Raw genomic sequence first — 16,142 nt, forward strand, 5'->3', positions numbered from 1 at the left:
GGCCACAAACCCTCTGTCTTTTAACTGCTATAATTGGCTTCATGCTGTTGCAGTGCCAAGACAGATGCACACGCTTTGCTGAACGTACTCCAAAGGATGCTTGCAGATTATAAATAAAGTCTGTTTGCACACATAGACCAGCAAGGTTTAATGCAGTAGATACAGCCATACCATGGAAATGTATCATTTCAGCCACTGGACTTACATATTCACAAATATGACACACATTTCAATAATCAGTGTAATGGGTGGGGGTAGTCATTGTGGGATCAGTGCCCATTTTGACACTGAGTTGATCACCTCCTCACCATATCCTATGATGGGAGCTTTCTGGTCACCAAATGTGCTAAATTGACAGTTAACGGCATTTCGGCAAGCCTAGAGATTTCTGGGAACATTCCCAATTGACCCCACAGCATTCAAATGCCAAATGTGTAAAATATGAATTTCTGATGACGACCTGACAGGACAGGGTTATTCCAGATTGTACCACATGATACTGGACATAGCTGAAAGAATGCCAGCAGTAAAATGGGACTGAATGAGTCGGGGAAGAGTAAACATAAAACAATGAAAAAGCAAATGAAACAACAGTTTTCTGAGATTTTTTAAAATTTTATTGACTTTTGGAAATTTTCAGGGAGGACCTAATGCAACAGCTGTAGACATACTTTATGTATCGTGGATGAAGTCTGTCATATGAATTGCTATTGCTTAAGCGAGAGCAAGTAGATGCAGTAACTACCAAGCTTCTTAGAATAATAATAATAACAAGCAAAAAGTAAAATCACATCTCAAAAAAGGAACAAGAGGTCAAAACTCAAATGCTGGATTCTCTCTTTCACCCCATGTCGGGACATCAGAAGTGATCATATTTCCTACAAAGATGAAAAGATGGGATTAGAAGTGTGCTCACCCTGCTACACCACACTGTATGTGTAAATGTGCATCACTACAGTAAGTTTCACCTGTTTTCTTAAATTGTTTCATGATCAACACAGTCAGTCCTATCAGGAGAAGTATCGCAACAGCAATTCCCGCCCCTGCGCCAGTGTACAGCAACATGGCAGTCCCTATCGACATACCTGGCGTGGGATCACATAAAGATTTTAATGAAGCTTTAGGGAACTGTTCTCAGTGTATACTTCATGGCCAGCAGAAGTCATTGTTTTATAGTGTATGTTGATATTAGTTTGGGTTTTGCCTGTATCACACCACACAGTGTGCAAGAGAAGACTCCTATCTTAGAAAATGGTGTCATTTATAAATTACGGGGGAAATAACATTTTAAACTACAGAGAATAATTTACCTGTGCAGCTGGGCAGGCTGTCATTCCAGATCCCAGTGGCAGAGCAAAGCATCACTGCTGTGCCATTGAGGGTGAATCCATCTTTACAGCTGAAAACGCATTCAGAGCTAAAGCTGAAATTCCCCAGAGGATGAGAGCAATTCATAGACAGGTCTGAGGAGAAGGCACGGATGGCCTTACACTGCACAGCTAAAAAGGACAGCAACTACAATTACATAAGATCAATGAATATGTAATAACATTCAAAGTATTGCTATGCACTTACGTCGACAGGTGGGTGGATCCTGATTCCAGTGGCCTGAGGTGTTGCACATCATAGAAGATCTTCCTTTCAGCCAGAAACCTTTATTACATTTAAAGTCACACTGTGAGCCATAACTGAAAGGAGAGTTCAGATGGCTGCAGTTCATCCTCCCATGCTGTGGTGATTTGGCCAGCAGGGGGCATTGGCGTGCTGTGGATAACATAAAAACAGTATAGGCTCAGTACAGCTTCACTTTTGACTTTCCGGGTGGTGTAGAGTTTGGAACTATTTAATGTATGGACACAGATTAAGAAGGACTTTATGTGGATGGCAACCGTATCATGTTTTGGTTTATTACCCTGACAGCCTGGTATTTCTGTGCTCCATGTGCCCGCAGAGGTGCATTCAGTGTCAGGAATTCCAGTTAGCAGAAAGCCGTCCTCACAGGTTGATGTGCACCTAGAGCCAAAACTGAACTCGCCATGAGAATGAGAGCAGTCTAAAGTCCCATGAGAAGGAGGAGTGAGAATAGGACACCTTTCAGCTATAAAGGAAAAAAACTCACAGCACATAGAGGAACAGAGCAGATTATTAGCTTCTTTAAGAAAAAAGTGTAGCTGTGCAATTTAAATTATGGAAAAAGGAGTTTATCGGTCTGTTTCTGATACACTGGATATTGATACAAAGAGTGTTTTTACCTAAGCAATGGGGAACAGCTCTGTTCCACCTGCCTTGAGATGTGCACTCTGTGATAGCTGTACCATTTAGCACAAAACCTTCTGCACATGTTGATGTGCACACAGAAGCAAAACTGTACTCTCTGTGGGGATTAGAGCAGACTAAGGACCCATGAGAGGGTGAGTTCAGAGTGGGACACCGTCTAGCTGCAAGAGGAATGAAGACACAGAGGTACCAAGACAAAGAAAAGGCATCATGCCATTGAAACCTTTAAATTAAGCATTTATCTTTGATTGTCTGATCACTTATTATTGATGGAGGGTTTTTTCCTACCCAGACATTGAGGTATGTCTGTGCTCCAGTTGCTCATAGCCGTGCACTCGGTGTCAGCTGTCCCATTCAGCACAAATCCTTCATCACACGTTGTCGTGCAATGAGAACCAAAACTGAACTTTCCATGAGGATCTGAGCAAATTATGGATCCGTGAGCAGGAGAGTTCAGTGTGGGGCATTTCTTAGCTGGAGATGAACAAAAAGAAAGATGTACACAAGGTATTAAGCTGATTTAGTGAAAAATTGTTGTAATGCAAACTGAACCATGAAACTACAAGCTTTTAGCGTGTTCTTTACCCAAGCAAGGTAGAATGTCTGTACTCCACATGCCCATGGAGGTGCACTCAGTGCTGGACGTCCCATTCAGCAGAAAGCCCTCATCACATGTTGATGTGCACACAGAAGCAAAACTGTACTCTCTGTGGGGATTAGAGCAGACTAAGGACCCATGAGAGGGTGAGTTCAGAGTGGGACACCGTCTAGCTGCAAGAGGAATGAAGACACAGAGGTACCAAGACAAAGAAAAGGCATCATGCCATTGAAACCTTTAAATTAAGCATTTATCTTTGATTGTCTGATCACTTATTATTGATGGAGGGTTTTTTCCTACCCAGACATTGAGGTATGTCTGTGCTCCAGTTGCTCATAGCAGTGCATTCGGTGTCAGCTGTCCCATTCAGCACAAATCCTTCATCACACGTTGTCGTGCAATGAGAACCAAAACTGAACTCTCCATGAGGATCAGAGCAAATTATGGATCCGTGAGCAGGAGAGTTCAGTGTGGGGCATTTATTAGCTGGAGGGAGGGAACAGGCAGGGTAGAAGGTCAGCAATACGTTTTTTAATCAAGTGGTAATTGGACCCTCTGTGAACCTTGAAAGTACAAGCTCTTTTATTAACTAAACAATTGAGAAGCATGGATTTAGAATGTTTTTTACCCAAGCAATGTGGGATGTCTGTGCTCCAGTTGCTCATAGCCGTGCACTCAGTGACAGCAGTTCCATTTAAGATAAAACCTTCATCACAGGTTGTCGTGCAACGAGAACCAAAACTGAACTCTCCATGAGGATCAGAGCAAATTATGGATCCGTGAGCAGGAGAGTTCAGTGTGGGGCATTTCTTAGCTGGAGATGAACAAAAAGAAAGATGTACACAAGGTATTAAGCTGATTTAGTGAAAAATTGTTGTAATGCAAACTGAACCATGAAACTACAAGCTTTTAGCGTGTTCTTTACCCAAGCAAGGTGGAATGTCTGTACTCCACATGCCCATGGAGGTGCACTCAGTGCTGGACGTCCCATTCAGCAGAAAGCCCTCATCACATGTTGATGTGCACACAGAACCAAAACTGAAGGAACCATTTGGGTCAGAACATGATATGGAGCCATGAGAAGGAGAACTAATTGGAGTACATTTCTTAGCTTAAAGAAAGACAGACATAAGAAGAGGCAGCTTCTTAACCTGTGGTTCACATTCAAAACAGTAAAAAAAAAAAGTTTTCAAATTATATAGTATGTATATCAGCATTTAGTCATACCCAGGCAAACAGGAAGTGCATGACTCCAGTTACCCTGTGAAGAACATTTTGTCACATTTGTACCAATTAGATCAAATCCTTCTTCACACTGAACAGTGCATATTGAGGTGTAGCTGTGCTTGTTTATAGGGTCATGGCATTGCAGATAGGCATGAGGTGGAGCCTGAAGACTGTTGCACTGTACCACTAGAAAAGAGGAAACACTGTTCTTTCAACATCACAGCATGCAATTTTTATTTCTATCCAGAAAGCGTGTGCTGCTTTGTGGTACAGCAGAGTAGTTTGCGACACACCTGTACATGTAGGTGTAGGCTTGCTCCATTGTCCCAAGGTCAGACAGCTGAGTACCTTGTCCCCAGTTAAATAGTAACCCTCCTTGCAGGTGAAGTTACACCATGAGCCATAAGAGAAAGGCTCCACAGGGTCAACGCAGGTCATGTGGCCCATAGCAGGAGAGAAAACTGGGGAGCATTTTCTCACTGTGGTGAGACACAGATATCACTCATAGTTCACATAATGCAGATCAGTGCTCTTATATAAAATGTCAGTTTGAACAACTGTATGTTATGACTGTGCTTTCACAAACATAGCTTAATCATCATGCTGAGATCATTTACGGTCAAAGAAAAAACAAAAAAACAGTTTACCGACCCATGAAAAAAAAATCAGTGTTTGTCCAGCACGGACTTAAATGAGTGTGAAGTGGAGTGATGACAGGCGTGACCTAAAGCTAATCTGCTGCACAGTCCAGACAGGATGTGAAAGTGGACTGAGTGCAGTTATGCAGTAGTATATCTCGAAAGTAAATCTGTAAAAAGGGTTCAAGTATTACACAAGTTCTGTGAAAAGTAAGTGACACTCAAATACACACACAGACACACAAAATGAAAGCTATAATCAATTTAACTAAAAATAAAAATGAGTAAACTAATTAACCACCATACAGAATGATTTAAATTCAAAGGCAATGACAACTTTACCTGTACAGACTGGAACAGTGGCTGTCCATTGGCCAGTGTGGTCACAGATGATCTGGTTCTGCCCAATCAGTTCATAGCCTTCATCACAACTGAACTCACAGGTTGAGTTGTAGCTGAAGGCTGCGATGGGGTGGCTGCAGTTCATGCTACTCGCGCTGAAGTTGGTGTATTTCAAATTTGGACACTGTGCAACTATGATAAGCAGTCAAAATATGTTTTGTAACTTTGCCATCTGAAATATCAGTTTTTAAAAACAGCTGGTTTCCTGTTGCCATACCTTGACACAGAGGAACAGGGTGGTTCCAGAGCCCATTGGCTTGGCAAATCAGTTGAGGCGCGCCTATTAACCGAAATCCAACTTCACAGAGAAAATGGCAGGAAGAGTTAAGATGATTAGACCCATAGGGATTAGAACAGCGGAGAGACCCTTGATCTGGATGCGGAAAAGGTTTGCATGTGATCGCTGAAGATAAAACAAATAAAAATTAGTTCATGTCTTTTGTTTAGGTTTGCAAAAATATCTTTAACAATTGTCAGTAGGCTAAAACTAAAATACAGAAGTTCCCGAGGAACAAATGAGGGACAAATTAATAACAATCGAACCCTAAATGGACTGCTACGGTGAGGTTCTATGCCATTCAGATATAAAACGAAGACTTAAAGATGGTCAGTATTATTCAAAATCAATCACTTGTTATGGGGACTCTTGTGGCTGAGTTGTCTGGTAACTTCATTAAATAAGTCTGAGGTGGTCAGAATGAAATATCAGGCTAATCCCGGCTGGTTATTTTAATTTAATAGTTGTATATTTGGATTGCATATTGCAATATTCTACAGATCTTATCAGCTTACCCTCTTCACAGCGTAGGCCTCGGAAACCAGGATGGCACTTGCAGATGTGGCTTCCAATGCTTTCCACACAGTCTGCATGAGCACTACATGACTCATGTTTGCAAGAGGCTGCAAATCACACAAAAGGTGTCAGATGCTGCATTACATTTACTGCCAAAGTTTTCCATCAAACTAAGTGAAAAGTATCCTACCGGTGTAGCAGACAGCTCCTTTCAACTTATTGCAGTTCTCATTGTTCCACTTGGCTGTGTCTCTCGCCCTCTTAATGTATATCTCCACACAGTCCTGACGGGGTATGGTATCTGGCTCTGCTGATGCCCAGTTTTGAGCCTCTTCAGGTACACTCTGACTGGTGTTTACTGAGGTCCACAATCCAGCCACTCTGTGAATCCCTATCCAGTAATATTTTGGATTAAATGGTAGCAGATCATTGAGGAAATTGGTCTCCCCTTGGTTCTGAATGGCAACCATATCCGTGAAGAACTTCTGGCACCACTTGCGAGCCTCGTACCAGTTCTGGTTTGGACCAGTGCTGTAGTTGTATGTCCATGCTTGCACACCTCCTTTCCTACTACTCAAGTCTAAAAATGTAGCATAAGGACAGTAAGATAAATGTGGACTGGTGAAGAAAAGTGTTTGGTGTGTGTATTACGCAGGCTTACCTACAGCAAACACAATCAGTGTAGCTATCAGTGCGTTACAATGCGAGTTTTGTCTTACATCACCTGACATCTGAAATACAAAGAAAAACAACTGAGAACGACACATGGCTGCTATATGTGAGAATGAGGGTACAGTATCAATTTCTATAGGTATGAATGAACAGCCGTTACGTGTCTTACCTTCTGAGCCGTCTTTAGTTACTAATTCTTGGCATTTAACTCTCACCTCTTCAGTAAATGGCAAAACAGTATTATCTGTCCTCCAGGGACTGAGCCAATGTCCAATTTTGTAATATCATTTCTACCACAGCTTCCTTTCAGGAAGGGTTTCACTCAACCACTCACAGCACCCTCCACACATGCATGCACACATCCAAAGATAATTATATATTCAGAAAAAGACATGCAGACACAGTCACTAAAACATTATTTTTATTCATATTTACATTTCAAAGCAATTTACAAGAATGCGGCACACATGTCTGAACCATACCATGATGACAAACCATCGAATATACACAATTACATAATTTATAAGTATGCAACATATCAAATGTAACTTTTACAACATATTAGGTAAAAGCCTTAGCTGACTGATATTTAAATCAGCATCCAGTGCATGATGCAAGGAGACCGATTTCCTCAATCTCTAAGTGAACTGTCTTGGTGTCAAATATATTCTAATTAAGGCGTGGGACGTTGTTTACGGTTGTGTATCACAGGGTGGACTTCCTTCTTCGGGCAGCCTGTGCAGGACAGAACAATGTTCTTAGATTTTTCCCCCAAATTCTTTGAATACTAAGTCAGCAAAGGCTGTGAGAAAGGGTGGAGCAGCTTAAGACAAACGTATAATTTCAACACTGACCTTTCTTGGGAAAGTTTCTTTCCTGTGAGAAACAGAGAAATGGATTACTTTTGAGGGGTGTTGCAATAAGATTGCACTGAATGTTTTATTTGTATAGAGAGTAGTTGAGAATGACTGACTTTGTCTGTGTTTTATGCAACAAAAACAGATGCAGCAGAAGGTAGAGAGGGCTCCACATCCAGCTAAAGCCAGCAAAGCCTGTTTATAGCCTGAAAAAGAGGGGAAAGCAATTTTTACCATTCAGTTATACATTACAGCACATCATTCATGTACATGTCAAAACCTACTGCTTTCCATCAAAATGATTTAGCATGAGTTACTGGAAGCACAGTTCTTATGGCAAAGAAACTATAAAAACCATACATGAAATGGCCGGCCGCCATGTTTAATGTTTAACAACATTTTACAAACATTTACATGATTTTTTTGAAATTACTTGTACAAGTAGGTCTTGGGCCACTCCAGACTCTGGTCTCTCCACAAGTGACGGCTGGTGAGCCAATCACGAAGAAGCCAGGGTCACACTTAAAATGACAGGTTGTCTTGAATGTCTGATTTCCTCTGGAGCAGTTATGGGATCCATTATAAGTTTGAGGTAGAGGGGGACACTCCACAGCTGAGGGCACAAACAGGTTATACAACATCTTACAGTATGTTATAATACATTTTAAAGCACTGTACTTTATTTTTATTTTTTTATTTTTTTATACTTTATTTTTATTTATTTATTTTTAGGAACAGGAACATTAACATTTACACAGACACAGCAAGGGAAAAAGGTAAACAACTAACTAGAAGTAAAAATAATAAGATAAATAAGATAAATAAACAAATAATAAAAAATAATGGAGGGAGGGGCTCACCCAGGGCTATGGGAAGTTACTAAAATGTAGTTTTTCCACTTGGAGACACACCGTGCATCTTCACCCCCATACCTACGTCTATGTACATACTCACATATACTTTCAAGTATCTACATACACATCTACATATACATACATAATACATATCTACATGTGCATGCATGCATACTCGTGCATGTATACCCTTTGACATAAAATCAGGTTAAATGAAAACAGAATGGGAAGGGAATGAATAAGATCCTTTTCCTACATTATTCACAACCCTTTCGCATATTCGAAAACCATTTTGACCAATATCTTTGAAATTTGTCTTTACAGAGTCTCAGAGAAAAGGTCATCTTTTCCATTTCACAAATGTCTTTTACTATGGCTGACCACTCTCCAACCGTTGGTGGGTCCTTGTCCAGCCATCTTCTAGTTATTGCTTTTTTACTTGCTGCCGGGAATATTTTAAAAAGGTGTTTATCTTTCCTATTCATCTCAACTGGTACATTTCCCAAATATATATTGTAGCAAAGCAAAACTCAATCTCAGAACCCATGACTTTTTTTAATCCTCATTAGTATTTCGGCCCAATAAGTGTACTTTATTTTTAATGTGATGTTACAGTTTGGTATTACTACCGCTCTAATCAGTGGTAACAGTAACTTAAAATGCTTCACTGGAAGCACAGCGCTTATGAAAACAAACCTGTGTATTTTCAGGAACCTTTAAACTTTTAGATGATTTCATGAAATTACCTGCACAAGTAAGTCTTGGCCCACTCCAGTCCCCAGTGTCTTCACAAGTGACAAATGACGAGCCATTTATGAAGAAGCCAGGGTGACACTTTAATCGACAGGTCGTGTTGAAGGTTTGATTTCCTCTTGAGCAGCTATGGTATCCATTATAAGGCTCAGAGAGAGGGAGGCATTCCACAGCTAAGGACACAAACAAGTTACGCAACATCTTGTAATGGTTTATAAAACATTTCAAAGCACAAACATGCTGGTGCATGCACATTTTAATGTTATATAAGAATGTGGATAATGAGTCGCTGAAAACAGAATAAGTGTAGCAGTTAAACTAAATCTGTTTTTAAGTATTTACTTCTATATCTAATTGTACGATAAGGGGGGGAGCACTCAGGACAAAACCTGGGTTCCAGTTAAATCGACATGTTGTGTTGAACATTTGATTTTCTCTTGAGCGGCTTTAGTATCTGTTCTCAAGCTGAGGAAAATCCACAGCTGAGGGCACAAACAGGTATGCAGGGCATTATGTAATGTCTTGTAACAGGTTTGTAATATGAAAATAACACATTTTAAAGCATTTATATTGGGTTTTTGTGTTCATACTGATGTAGGCTTAATAATGATAATTTCAGTTTTTGAAGAAAAACAACACGAGTCACTTATATATGTAGAGCATAAAAAATTGCGCATATCTCAAAGCGTGTGTGTTGGAATATACAACTCTGTTACGATTACTTGTTTCCTCCGTGCAAGTATGCCTGCACATTGTTTCACACATTACTAATAACTGTAAATGGCAACTCTTTATGCATTATAATAAATAACACTAAATTGCTCACGTGTTTGGCACCTGTCTCCCTTAAAACCACGTTCACAGAGGCAGGTTGTACTGTTGATTGCCTCCTGGCATCTTCCTCTTTCACAGGATGATTCATTGCACTGGGCTTTTAAGAAAAAGCACACCAATATAAGGTCACTTATCACTATAAAACCTTCACAGCTTTTCTTTGTATAGAAGACACTTTATTTCTTTTTTAATAATAGATATTAAAAAAAATTAGTTTTAAGACAAGACATGTTATCCTGAAGATGTTAGAAAAGTTAAACAATGCAAACAAAAAATATCTGACATTACTGTAATGGTGGATAGCACATTAAAATAATATGTAAACAAAAATACAACAATTTACTTCAATAACAAATTAAAATAATATTTAAAACAAATATTATGAACATGTAAAAACTATTCTGAAATCAAGTTATCACCTTAAAGGAAATCAGCCATGCTTTTTCATGAAAATATAAAGTTATGATATAGCAAAAAGAAAAAAAATCAACAAAGCAGAATTAAAAATGTGGTAAAAAACTGTACAGGAATTACTATATGACAGGTTTACGTACTTTTAAAACACGCTGCATATTTTGATTTGCTACATTTCTCATCGTTCCACTTCCCTCGATTTTCTCCTGTGTTAGTGTAGATCTCTACACAAAACTCTGTTGCATGGACATTATTTGGTTCATTTGGTGCCCATGAATTGTTACCAATCCACGTGCTGTTATTCCCAATCCAAATCCAGCTTTCATTCATATGGTTTCTAGTGATTCCAATCCAGAAATATGGGGAGCTTCTTTTCTGTGGCAGGATGGAGACCAGATAATCATTCTCCGCTTGGTTTTGGATGACCACCATGTCTGTGAAATATTTCTGGCACCACTCTCTGGCCTGGGTCCAGTTCATTGTCTCGTTTGAGTAGTGATACGTCCAGCACAGAGTAGTCTCAGCCAAGCAACTACCTGCAAATGTTCAGAACAGCTTTTAATGTGATAATTAATAAAGTTTTCTGACACGTGTCAGCCGGTCTTTGCCCAGCAGCCACACATTTCACTGGAACTGGAATTAAAACTTACCAAAGATGAGGATTAATGTCCACTTCATCTTCAAAGAGCAATTTACTGTCTGTACAACGGGGGGGAAAGACTATATTTTCAAAAGTACTAATGAATGTCACCACGGAGAGTTGCTGAATAAGAAAATTGTGACTTACCCAGAATTAATATTATAATATTGTCCTTTGAACTGTTTGACACAAACTCCTACATAAGTTAAATCCCTGTTTTTTCTGATCAACTCAAACATAAAACAAAAAGCGTTACAGCAGAAAAATGTAAAGGTTGTTAGACGAAACTAAGGACCAGTGTCAGGCTTTTATATGTTCTCGTTTGCCATTCAGAGCAACATTATCATACAATAACTGGATGTTTGCTGTTCAGGCTGAATGCATGTAACGAATGATTTACTGAATATTTTAATGACTTTAACAAACCTTTAGGGAAACCCCACCTATTTCTAGTAAAGGTGGTTTCAGGGGCAGATTTTAATGAAGAAAAGGTACACAATGCCACAAGGTGCTTACTCATAGAGGTTGGACTACAGCCTTTGAAACACTTTTTAGTGTTTAAATGGGAATTTTTAAGCCTTTCATTTGTGGCTAGAATGAGTGTTTTCTTGTCTGTTTTCAAAAACACGTCTTCTCCATATCCTGACATATTGATGTAATGGAAACTCTTTTTAACGGCAGTGTCCTTCGAGACAACTTTAGACTTATGAAAGATGCGAGATGTGAGTTCCTGTCCAACTAAAGTAAAAGAGACGGAATTTTTTTTAAACAATGAACTCTGGGAGAGAAAAAAAGAATACCTAGGAATATAATTGTTCCTTCTTTGAATACCGCTCACTTTTATATGTTTATTCTGCTTTGTCATGAAGTTTATGATGGAAAGGTCGATGTTTTGGCAAGAGATCTGGGAATTTTTCAAAACACATCCTTCCTCAACCCCTGAAAAAAAACCCCGAAGGTTGTAGAAGGTCATGGCTGAAACTGGGAAACTAGATTGGTTTATGATAGAAATCATGAGTCAATCTATGAAGGCTGGCTCCACAGAAGGCTATTACACATCCCACCACTACACATCCTGCTTGGCTAAGCATTCCTACCAGTGTGGTGACACTGATACAACTGGCTGAACTTTTTTATTAGTCCTCCGTATATTTTTTTCAAATGAATATCAGAACATTTCCGAACATAGAAAACAGCAGATAAAAAACATCAAATTTGAAGTGTTACAGTAACAAAGTCAAAAAATAGAACACACACACACACACACACACACACACACACACACACACACACACACACACACACACACACACACACACACACACACACACACACACTCAGCTATCATGACAGGACAGGCAGATGATGATAAATGCAGAGGAGGAAAAGCAATTACTGGATCAGCTAGGTGTAGTAGGGAGCGCACAGGGCCCTCATTATCAACAGACTGTAGAGTTTGGGACACACACACACACACACACACACACACACACACACACACACACACACACACACACCACCTTAAAAAATAATGCTTTTTTAAGAAAATAAATATTACATGAATTCTATATCAAATTATTTGCTGCTATGCACTACAATGATAATTCACACATAATGCGTAAAACCATCTGTAGTTTTCTATTATAGCACGTTTTTGCTATATTAGGCTGTCAATACTGTTCTTGGAAACTCTGTGGAGGAGCCTCTATGTCAGAGATGCTGTAATAAAAGAGAAAAGAGGAAAAATCAGAAAACCCCAAAAGACACATATATGATTTAAACGAGGTAAATTCTTTTCTAACCTGTTCAAACTTGTTTGATTTCTTCAGTTTTTTAAAGATCCACATAGCCATAAGCACACCAGAGAGGAAGGCAATCCCTCCTGTGGCTATACCAGCAGTGACTGCTGCAACTGGAGCAGGAGCTGTGGAAACACAGTGAAATGTGAATAGTGTGAACTTTTGCTTTCCCCTTTGATCTGTTGTTGCTCATTTACCTTGGCAGGTGGGTTTCTCTGCAGTCCAGTTGCCATGGTGATCACATGTCAGCAGCTCAGGTCCTTCTAATGAGTAGCCTTGGTCACAGGTGAAGGAGCACTGAGAGCTGTAAACTGACTCAGTGCTGGAGCAACTGATGTGACCGTTTTCAGGAGCCTCAAGCAACAAACATGTAACAGCTGTTGTAAAGGACAGGAAGATGTCACTTTGAACATGCAAATGAAATTGTGAACAACAAGTAATCCAGGTAAAATGGGTTCACATGTACCTGTGCAGGTTGGTGATCTGGAGGTCCATTGGCCTGGATGTGTACACTCCATGCTGTGTGCACCTTGCAGCTCATGTCCTTCATCACATGTAAAATGACAAACCATGCCAAGTGGATGGGGTGTGTCATGACTAAGAAATGAAGACAGAGAAGGGCTGCAGCTTATCTGACCATTTGTTGGGACCTCTGGAGCAGGACATCCTTTTGCTACAAAAGGGAAACAAAAGAGTAAAATATTACTAATATGTCATGACATAATCAATCCAAGAAAAAAACTGGAGTAACACTGTTTGTAGTAAATATTGATATAATTAGTCTTTCAGACCTTTGCATGTAGGTATGTTTTCATTCCACTGTCCGTCCTCAGAACACTTGATGGTGTTTGCTCCCTGCAGTTCAAAACCTTCTTCACAGCTGAAGCTGCAGGTGGAGTTTGGTCGCAGTTCAGTCTCAGATTCACTGCACTGCATGATGAGGGGAGCTTCTCTCTCTGGATTCTGGCAAAGGATGGCTGACACAGAAACATGTGTATTTTATTGAACGTGTCCTCATGATATAGAAGATGGTGGGTTATACTTTTCGTGTTCCTCTTACCTTCACAGTGAGGAATCTGCTGATTCCATGTACCTCCTGATGTGCAGGTCACTCTACTGGCTCCCACTAAATGGTAACCTTGGTCACAACTGAAGCTGCAGGTGTTTTTGTAGCTGAACCTCGTATCAGCATCTTCTCCACAGCTGACAAAGCCATTTGTCAAGTTTTGCAGCGCAGGGCACTGAACAGCTACAAAAGAGAGAGGCAACAGAAGGAGTTAAATTAAAGCTTTTATTTTAATCATCATGCAAATCATCCCCCAAATAACAAAAACTACACAACGATGAAAGGTAAAAACATGTGGCCGTACCAACACAGTATGGCTGGGATCCATTCCAATTTGCTGATGATTCACATTGCAGAGATGAAGATCCAGACAGTACATAACCTTCATCACAGGTAAAAGTACAGGTGGACTGATAGCTGAATGAGCCCAGAGGATCGGAGCATTTCATTGATCCATGTGTCAGCTCTGACATCTTCTCACACTGAATCACTGTAGACAACAGAGGGGAATAAAGCATTACGCCATGACTCCATCACTGTGTAGAAAATAATAAAAGTAACAAAAAGTAGTAGCAATATTATAAGCTATTAGCACTTAAACTCACTTTCACATGTAGGGGGTTTTTCTGACCATTTTCCTAAGGAAGTACACCTCAAAGGTCCTGGCACACTCAGCTTGTATCCTTCCTCACAGGAATACTGACACAAGGAGTCATAGGAGAAACTGCCATACTTGTGAGAGCAATTTACATGTCCTTTATCTGGAACAACCACTTCACCTTTGTTACACTGCACAACTGACAACAAAAAAACAACAACACAGTTGGATATTAATTAAATCCTTTACATGACTTAAAATATGTATTTAAACTACGCTATCAGATTTTTTCTCACCTTGGTCACACTTGTGTCCAAAAAAACCTTCAAAGCAATCACATTTGTGGCTGTTGATGGTTTCAACACACTCTCCGTGGAAACAGGAGTCAATCTTACAAGCCGCTGGAAAAAGCAGAGGTACTTCTATAAAGGTTGGTAAATATACTAAAACAATATGTCAGAAACATCATTTTTAACTTTCAGATCAGTAGATCACCTATTAAAGAACAGCAACACAGCAGCAAAAATTAGTTTTTCAAGAGTGTGATTTTTGCTCACCTGTGTAGCACAGAGCAGTCTTTGATTTTGTACATCTCTCGTCATTCCACTTGCCTGGTTCTTTATCTCTTTTAATATACATCTCCACACAATCCTCATGCATGCCTGTGTTTTTGTCACCCTCGTTATTGTTCGGTTCTCCTTTTGCCCAGTTGGTTGCTTCTTCTGTCAGAGGCTTGTTGGTTCCTACCCAGGTCCAGACATTATTAATCCTACGAATCCCAATCCAGTAGTAGCCATTTTTCTTGGGCAGCCAGTTGTTAAGATGCTCAAGCTCCTCCTGGTTCTGGATGGCCACCATGTCCGTGTAGTGCTCCTGGCACCAGCTTCGTGCATCATCCCATGTCATTGCGTTGTCCGAGTAGAAGTAAGACCAAGACTCTACACTAGTCCACATGCACAGCACTTAAATAGAGACAGTGACATATAGTAGATGTAAATGGGGAGAAAAGGAGAGATTTAAAAAAATTCTATTAACTAATTTGCTCTCTAATGAGTGTTTTTAGTATTGGGTGCCTTTGTCCCTCCCGTATATATTCTTCATCCTGTATAAATTTCTCTTATTTGTTGTTTATTTTTGCTGTCTTACTATTTATATTTTATTCCTGCACACTTGGTGTGGAGCACCCACAATTTTGTCATACATGTACAGTGAACACAGGGCAATCCTATTCTAGCTGGTTCTAAAACTTTTTATTGAGACGCTCAAGGCTCTTCTGGCAATAAATGTACATACTTGAACAAATAACGGCGAAGTTGATCCATGAGGCAGAGCTCTTATATCCATGGGTTAGTCCAAAGAAGGAATCCTGTAAAAATAATTTAAAGGTGCATTAAATTAAAACCAAATTAATTTACATTAAAATGAATAATATTTAAATTGATATCCCTTCCACTCACCATTTTAAATGATATGCCTGATAAACTCCAGAAGGCACTTGATTCTCTAGCTTTCAGCCTTAGTATGTGTAGGGATGATTCTCTGCGTTATGCACTGGATTTCCAGGTTTTATACGCTTCTCTAGTGTCATTCAGGAAACCTGGAAGGTTTCCATGGAATCCCCCCCAATACTGCTCCATTCCACAAAAGGCTTTAAAAACATTTCCTGCACAAAAGCATTGGCTGGTCGTTCTCAGTACTGAACTCCCAGGTTGACTTTTAG

General features: G+C 39.8%; 3 protein-coding genes across 4 annotated transcripts in view; all 3 read right to left on the minus strand.

The window, feature by feature from the left end:
• Nucleotides 1-601: 601 nt before the first annotated feature.
• selp (selectin P) lies at nt 602-6,866 on the minus strand. Of its 2 annotated transcripts, XM_076880467.1 has the most exons (19): nt 6,777-6,866; nt 6,597-6,666; nt 6,126-6,515; nt 5,935-6,042; nt 5,360-5,545; nt 5,083-5,274; nt 4,396-4,581; nt 4,103-4,288; nt 3,801-3,986; nt 3,504-3,689; nt 3,176-3,361; nt 2,863-3,048; nt 2,566-2,751; nt 2,253-2,438; nt 1,913-2,098; nt 1,576-1,764; nt 1,311-1,499; nt 969-1,085; nt 602-878 (listed from the first exon to the last, which is right to left on the minus strand). In XM_076880467.1, exons 2-19 carry the CDS (start codon nt 6,664-6,666, stop codon nt 814-816), a joined length of 3,180 nt encoding a protein of 1,059 aa, XP_076736582.1. In that variant the 5' UTR covers nt 6,777-6,866; the 3' UTR covers nt 602-813. The 2 variants fall into 2 exon arrangements, with proteins under 2 accessions (XP_076736582.1, XP_076736583.1); XM_076880468.1 differs by lacking the exon at nt 6,777-6,866 and having other exon boundaries at nt 6,601-6,666.
• A 190-nt stretch (nt 6,867-7,056) lies between these two features.
• On the minus strand, nt 7,057-11,940 carry LOC101469853 (L-selectin). The gene is made up of 8 exons (XM_004555020.4): nt 10,970-11,940; nt 10,460-10,855; nt 9,898-10,002; nt 9,065-9,244; nt 7,898-8,077; nt 7,581-7,670; nt 7,462-7,483; nt 7,057-7,342 (listed from the first exon to the last, which is right to left on the minus strand). The coding sequence occupies exons 1-8, from the start codon at nt 10,995-10,997 to the stop codon at nt 7,300-7,302; spliced, it is 1,044 nt and encodes a 347-aa protein (XP_004555077.1). The 5' UTR covers nt 10,998-11,940; the 3' UTR covers nt 7,057-7,299.
• A 133-nt stretch (nt 11,941-12,073) lies between these two features.
• LOC101472657 (sushi, von Willebrand factor type A, EGF and pentraxin domain-containing protein 1) overlaps nt 12,074-16,142 on the minus strand; it is a 38,220-nt gene continuing 34,151 nt past the window's right edge. The window contains exons 30-34 of the mRNA XM_076880101.1: nt 13,550-13,735; nt 13,225-13,431; nt 12,956-13,135; nt 12,762-12,883; nt 12,074-12,678 (exon numbers count right to left, since the gene is read on the minus strand). Of these exons, the coding sequence (XP_076736216.1) occupies nt 12,670-12,678; nt 12,762-12,883; nt 12,956-13,135; nt 13,225-13,431; nt 13,550-13,735 (704 nt within the window). The 3' untranslated portion in view covers nt 12,074-12,669. The remainder of the gene's footprint in view (nt 12,679-12,761; nt 12,884-12,955; nt 13,136-13,224; nt 13,432-13,549; nt 13,736-16,142) is intronic.

Source organism: Maylandia zebra, linkage group LG23 (genome assembly GCF_041146795.1).
Source record: "Maylandia zebra isolate NMK-2024a linkage group LG23, Mzebra_GT3a, whole genome shotgun sequence".
Taxonomy (NCBI): domain Eukaryota; kingdom Metazoa; phylum Chordata; class Actinopteri; order Cichliformes; family Cichlidae; genus Maylandia; species Maylandia zebra.

Excerpts from the sequence above, each read along its gene's own strand:
- selp (XM_076880467.1), bottom strand. The coding sequence starts at position 6,666 with ATGTCAGGTGATGTAAGACAAAACTCGCATTGTAACGCACTGATAGCT. Across the intron at positions 6,516-6,596 it reads ACTGATTGTGTTTGCTGTAG|ACTTGAGTAGTAGGAAAGGA; the intron begins GTAAGCCTGCGT and ends CTACATTTTTAG. Across the intron at positions 5,546-5,934 it reads AGGCCTACGCTGTGAAGAGG|CGATCACATGCAAACCTTTT; the intron begins GTAAGCTGATAA and ends TTTTATCTTCAG.
- LOC101469853 (XM_004555020.4), bottom strand. The coding sequence starts at position 10,997 with ATGAAGTGGACATTAATCCTCATCTTTG. Across the intron at positions 9,245-9,897 it reads GGGAGACAGGTGCCAAACAC|CTGTGGAATGCCTCCCTCTC; the intron begins GTGAGCAATTTA and ends TTGTGTCCTTAG. Across the intron at positions 8,078-9,064 it reads GCCAAGACTTACTTGTGCAG|CTGTGGAGTGTCCCCCTCTA; the intron begins GTAATTTCATGA and ends TTGTGCCCTCAG.